Source organism: Protobothrops mucrosquamatus, unplaced genomic scaffold (genome assembly GCF_001527695.2).
Source record: "Protobothrops mucrosquamatus isolate PMUCROS unplaced genomic scaffold, P.Mucros_1.0 scaffold3942, whole genome shotgun sequence".
Classification (NCBI taxonomy): domain Eukaryota; kingdom Metazoa; phylum Chordata; class Lepidosauria; order Squamata; family Viperidae; genus Protobothrops; species Protobothrops mucrosquamatus.
In genome coordinates, this window is record NW_015389885.1 from 2367 (window position 1) to 9114 (window position 6748).

Below are 6748 nucleotides of genomic sequence, written 5' to 3' on the forward strand. Positions count from 1 at the left end.
GACTAGATCAAGACTTTTCAACTAGTGGTACGGTTACCACCTGTGGTACATTGGCACCTGGCAGGTGGTACGCGGCCATCCTAGAAAAGTGGTAGCAGGGGAGGGGAATGGGCTGAACCAGTGGCAGCACCGCACAAGCCTGAGCGAGAGACGGATGGAGCTGCAGGGCTGTTGGCTCAGCGGAAGCGCCAGGATCAGCGCCAGGCTCCAGCTGGAGCTCAGTGCTGATCCTGGCGCTTCTGCTGAGCCCTGAAGAAGCGCCAATCAGCTGGAATGTTGCAGCATCTCCAGGGTCTTGTGATTTACATTCAGATGCTTCTGCAACTGATTCATATTTATGATAGTCACAGTGTCCCAGGGTCATGTGAAGTGACCAAAACCTGCTGCAACCAGCAGATGGGGGGGGAAATAAAAACCAAACACCCCCACCCCACCCTCGCTGCCAATCCTCAACAGAAATGCTCACAACAATGAAAACCTCGGACAGGAGGAAGAGCGCCGCCAGGTGGGCAGGCAGGTGTCTTGCTTGGCTATGGCTTGGGGGGCACCTTTTTTTAGTGCCATTGTAACTTCAAACAGTCACTAAGCGAACTGTTGTAAGTCGAGGACTACCTGTACTTTATCACTTTTTTCCTTTTTGGGGGGGGGGGTCATCAAGTTTTTGACACCTTGCTAGGCAACTGGTGGTACTCGGATGTTGCCATATCCTAAAAGTGGTACAATGGGCGAAAAGGTTGAAAAGCCCTGGACTAGAAGACCTCCAAGGTCCCATCCAACTCGGTTATTCTATTCAGTTGAGGGCTGAAGAACTGCTGGTGGTGAACCCCTTTCGGGACATTTCTGCCTTCCGCAGAAAACAGGCATCTGCCTTCGCCTGGCGATGCTGCAGCCTCTCCCGTGGAAAGCGCATGGTCCAGCTGGTTTCCGATTTCTTCTGCTTCTGAATTTCTCCCCTGTTCTCTCTGGGCTTTGCAGGTGCCTGGTGGAACCTGACTCCAGGAACGCCACACCTGGGTGACCTTCTGAGCTGGGAAAAGACTTGAGAGGCTTATGTGGAGCTGCTGGTTGAAGTCCCAGCGCCTAGCCAAGATACCCAGGAGAAGGGAAAAGGAGAAAGGCGAAGAGCACCAGAGGTGAAAACTGCTGTAGCCATGGTAGGTCCTGCTGGCTGGTCACCCCGGGGGGGTGGGGGGGAAGAAAGAGCTTCAGTCTGCAGCATGGAGGGGGCCTGTTCCAGGCCGAGTAACCAGCTTTGCTAAACCGGCTAGCTTGTGAAACAGGGCTGTCCTGCTCTTCAGCTGTGAAAAACAGACCTTGATTTATAGCAGGGACCGTTGTGGAAGCCCCAGCGTGGAGGCTGCCGTGGCATGAATTATTAAGCGCCAGTGCAGACGATGGGCATAAATAACCTTTGCTAATAAAAGTGACATTTGCGAGTTGCAACCTTGAACTCAGAGGGTCCGTGGGGAGGGGTTGCCCTCTGCCCTGAGGTTCTTCATGGCTGGGATTTTTTTACCCCCTTTCCCCTGCCAGATGGCATTGATAGGAGTATATATATGTATGTATGTATGTATGTATGTATGTATGTATGTATATGTATGTATGTATGTATGTAGGTCTTTGGTTATTCAGGTTTTCTCCCGCGTAAAATTGGAAGTGTCTTGGCGACGTTTCGATGAAGTCCCATTCGTCATCTTCAGGCTGGTGTTTTCGGCTTCGTGCTTCTAGGAGCAATCTAGCACGAAGCTGAAAACACCAGCCTGAAGATGACGAATGGGACTTCGTCGAAATGTCGCCAAGACACTTCCAATTTTACACGGGAGAAAACCCGAATAACCAAAGACCTACATACAAACACCCGCGAAAACCTCAGAAAACAAACACACACACACACACACACACATTCCGCCACCCTGGGAAGTGGGTTTCCCCTTCTGTGGTCTTCTTTGATGGTGGGGGACACAGAGGGTGGGTCTGCAACCTCTCCCCAAAATAGCCGAAGAGAGGGACGGCTTTGAGGAGTCCTGGACATTACTTGGATGCTGAGGCTGGAGGTTGACAGTACCGTCGATTCAGTAAGGCCAACCAAGAAGATCAAACATCTGGGTCTTCCAGATGTTATCGCTTGAGGTGGGAGGCCAGAGGGTTGCCTCCCACTTCTAGTCATCTGAGCCCAGATTGAGATACTTTATTCCTGTCAGGGTGACATTTCACCTCCCTTTGAGGTCCTCTTCCTTTGGAGAAAGATGAGGTGGTGAGTAACCAGCCTTCCTTCGCCTGAGGACCAGTTGAAATGAGGTGCTTCCTTATTCCTTTCTTCTGGGAGGAAATTTAGAAGAGAAGAGAAAAGAGAAGAGAAGAGAAGAGAAGAGAGCATGACGAACCTTTTAGAGACTGAGTGCCCAAACTGGAATCCAAAACCCACTTATGCATCGTCGAGTGCCAGGTGGGCGTGGCCCACTGGGTAGGCATGGCTTTGGTGGTAACGGCAGACTGGGTGAGACTAAAAAGTTCAATCAATCAATTCCAACTTTGCAAGATCTTTTTTTTTTCCACGAGAAGTTGAAATTGACTGATTGAAACTTTTTTTTTTTTTGCACATGGCGGCGGAGGCCTAAAGCAAAAAAGTTTTATAAAACCCAGCTGAAGGCCTAGGACTGGGGCAACGGCACGCGTGCCCACAGAGAGGGCTCTGAGTGCCGCCTCTGGCACCCATGCCATAGGTTCGCCACCACTATTCTCTGGAATAGAGAATAGACTAGAATGCAGAATAGAATAGAATAAGAATAGAATAGAATAGAATAGAATAGAATAGAATAGAATAGAATAGAATAGAATAGAATATAGAATAGAATAGAATAAGAATAGAATATAGAATAGAACGGCAAATGCGCCAACACTGGAAGTTTTTAAGAAGAAACTGGACAGCCATTTGTTCGAAATGGTATAGGGTTTCCTGCCTGAGCAGGAGGTTGGACTAGATGATCTCCGAGGTCCCTTCCAACTTTATCATTATTATTATTATTATAGAATAAGAATAGAATGCAGAATAGAATAGAATAGAATAGAATAGAATAGAATAGAATAGAATAGAATAGAATAGAATAAATATTGGAGGAATAGAATAGAATAAGGATATAGAATAGAATAGAATAGAATAGAATAAGGAAATAGAATAGAATAGAATAGAATAGAATATCTTTATTGTCATTGTGTAACTCACAACGAAATTAAGTAAAAAAAAATCAATGAAAACCGAGGGGTTTTGTCTTCCTGCTAACCTCAAGGACTCTTCTGGACCAAGACTGTTTTCAGCCATGGCTAACCAAATGCCCGTCGGCAGGTCCTTGGGATGTTGGGATGAGGTTCTGTCGGGTTCTCATGATGGTGTCATGATACATGGCTTGGTCGCTCAACAGTGAGACACTGGTGAAGCGGGCACAGCAACGCCTGCGTTTTCTGCCTGTCCTCACCACTTTCTATAGAGGGACGATCGAGAGCATCCTCTCATATGACATCACTGTCTGGTTTGGAAGCATCCTTGCTTCGGACGGGAAGGCGATACAGAGAGTGGTGAGGACAGCAGAAAAGATGATTGGCAGTTCCCTCCCATCCAGGACATGGCACAGAAGCGTTGCTTGAGCAGCGTCTGCAACATTGTCTAGGATGCTACACATCCTCTCCACGACCTGTTTTCCTTGTTACCTTCCGGGAGGAGGGGGCTTCGTGATATCCGAAGCAGAACATCCAGTTTTGTTCCATACAGTATCAACCTTGTGAACTCTCAAGCTTCCTCCTTCCATTATGTCAGTGGTGGCGAACCTATGGCACGCGTGCCAGAGGCGGCACTCAGAGCCCTCTCTGTGGGCACTTCTCTGAACTGCTGGTGGTGGGCTGTGGAGCCCCAGAGTGCGCCGGTCGAAGGGCCAGCAGGCTGTGGCTGCTGACGGACATTGTCGGCCCCCATGCGCTCGCTGGCCTCTGTGTGCGGGGGCCGACGGTGTCAGGCAGCAGCTGCCCTGGCCCCTGCCTCGCCTTGCCCTGAGATAATGGCACCCCCACCCTGCGTCGCCTCACCCCGCAGGACGAGCCTCCTACCCACCACCCCACCTGCCAGAGACCCCCTGGATCTCCCCCAACCCTGCCCGGCCCCCACAGGCATCCCTCCCAAGCAACCACGCCCACCTTGGCCACACCCACCCAATCTGCCATGACCACCACAGCCCCGCCCACCCAGTGGGCCACGCCCACCTGGGTTGCAGTTTGGCCACTCGGTCTCTGAAAGGTTCGCCATCACTGCGCCATCTTCAAGACGGACAGTGATTAATATTTATATGTATTTGCATGTCAGGATGTAGGTCGTATATAGCATTTTTATATGCGTGTTATGTATGTGTACGCTTTTGAGAGCGAGCAACGGAATTTCATGTTTAATGTGTGCCAGTGTGCCCACGGTAACAAAAAAATGACAATAAAGGTGATCTTTATTGTTATCTTGTCATCTTGCCTAATTGGTTTCTCTATCGTCTTGGGGATCCTCGCCTTGACCTCGGTTCCTTCTCGCCCCTCCCCGCAGAGATCAATCCGATCGTTTGCCAACGATGACCGGCACGTGATGATGAAGCATTCGACGATTTATCCGTCTCCAGAGGAACTCGAAGCCGTCCAGAACATGGTCTCCACCGTCGAGTGTGCCCTTAAGCAGGTCTCCGATTGGATGGACGAGACGAGCAAGTCTTCTGGGATGGAGGGCAGCTTGGAGGACCAAGAGGAACCGGCTGATGGCCGGAGTAGCAAGTGAGTGGATGAAACGCGGGCTGACCCGTTTTTATATTCTAGCTAGATCCACCATCTGGTGCTGGGTGGAAAATCTACTCTAGCTCAGTAGGTGATCTGTTTGGTCTGTGAAAGTTCGTGGGTGTGGAGAATATTAGGAAAGAAGGTGAGACATCCTCTTCCTGGCAGAAGACGAGGTCTCCCCTCTTCTTCCCTACGTAGAATATAGAATAGAATATAGAATAACAGAGTTGGAAGGGACCTTGAAGGTCATCTAGTTCAACCCCCTGCTCAGGCAGGAAACCCTATACCATTTCAGACAAATGGCTGAAGACTACTTGTAAAGCTGCCTTCTGTAATTGACCGATTTGATCAATCCCGATGGTGGTAATAATAATAATAATTAATAATAATAATAATAATAATAATAATAATAGTAGTAGTAGTAGTAGTAGTAGTAGTAGTTAGAAGGGACCTTGGAGGTCATCTAGTTCAACCCCCTGCTCAGGCAGGAAACTCTATATCATTTCAGACAAATAATAATAATAATAAAGTTGGAAGGGACCTTGGAGGTCATCGAGTCCAACCCCCTACTCAGGCAGGGAACCCTATGCCATTTCAGACAAATGATTGTCCAGTCTCTTCTTAAAAACTTCCAGTGTTGGAGCATTCACAACTTCTGGAGGCAGGTTGTTCCATTGGTTAATTGTTCTAACTGTCAGGAAGTTTCTCCTTAGTTCCAGGTTGCTTCTCTCCTTGATTAGTTTCCATCCATTGCTTCTTGTCCTGCCCTCAGGTGCTTTGGGAAATAGCTTGACTCCCTCTTCTTTGGGGCAGCCCCTGAGATATTGGAAGACTGCTATCATGTCCCCCCTCATTCTTCTCTTTATTAAACTAGACAGTCCCAATTCCAGAAGCCATTCCTTATATGTTTTAGCCTCCAGTCCCCTAATAGTTTTTGTTGCTCTTCTCTGCACTCTTTCCAGAGTCTCAGCATCTTTTTTACATCGTGGTGACCAAAACTGGATGCAGTATTCCAAGTGTGGCCTTACCAAGGCATTATAAAGCAGTACTAATACTTCATGTGTTTCCATCCATTGCTTCTTGTCCTGCCTTCAGGCACCTTGGAGCATAGCTTGACTCCCTCTTCTTTGGAACAACCCCTGAGATATTGGAACACGGCTATCATGTCCCCCTTGGTCCTTCTCTTCATTAAATTAGACATACCCAATTCCAGCAACCGTTCCTTATTATCTTTTAGCCTCCAGTCCTCTGATCATCTTTGTTGCTCTTCTCTGCATTTTTTATGTCCAGGAAAGTACCCTATTTCCCCCCAAATAAGAAATAACTGGAAAATAATCCCTAGCATGATTTTTCAGGAGGCTCATAATATAAGCCCCACCCCAACAATAAGCCCCAGTTAAGATGGTCAGCCAGACGGACGCATTTAGTACCGTATTCCTCCGAAAATAAGACCTCGTGCATCTTTTGGAGCAAAAATTAATATTAAAACCCGGTCTTATTTTGGGGGAAATACAGTCTCAGGGTTGGGCTTGAGTAACCAGCTCATCTTGTAGCTCCTTCTAAGATCTTGAGATCTTCTGGGCCAGAATTTGTGGAGAAACAGAAGAGCTGAGCTACCATCGTCTTCCAGAGTCAGTGAGAGAAGAGAGCTGGCAATGCAGGGCTGGCCATGGGGGTGGGGGGGACATTGCCTGCCGCACACTCTCCAAGGACGGGGAGCATGTGTCAGTTGCGTCCTGTGCAGCTGTCAGCTGAGTCGTCTCCGGGTTAAATAAGGCGAGACAGAGGGAGACGCGTTGGGGACGGCCTCTGAGTAACATTTGGTGCTCAGTTCCAAGTCGGTGGAGTTCAACATGTAACCTGACATGGCTGTGGGGGCCTTTGCTAGATTAGCAGTTAGAGAAGATCTTAAACTCGTCGTCCTCCTCCTCCTGCTCCTCCTCCTGCT

At 48.5% G+C, this 6748-nt stretch overlaps 1 protein-coding gene across 1 annotated transcript in view; it reads left to right on the forward strand.

The window, feature by feature from the left end:
- Positions 1 to 1138: 1138 nt before the first annotated feature.
- Positions 1139 to 6748, forward strand: part of STRBP (spermatid perinuclear RNA binding protein) — a 41748-nt gene continuing 36138 nt past the window's right edge. Inside the window, exons 1-2 of the mRNA XM_015827779.1 lie at positions 1139 to 1154; positions 4577 to 4797. Of these exons, the coding sequence (XP_015683265.1) occupies positions 1152 to 1154; positions 4577 to 4797 (224 nt within the window). The 5' untranslated portion in view covers positions 1139 to 1151. The remainder of the gene's footprint in view (positions 1155 to 4576; positions 4798 to 6748) is intronic.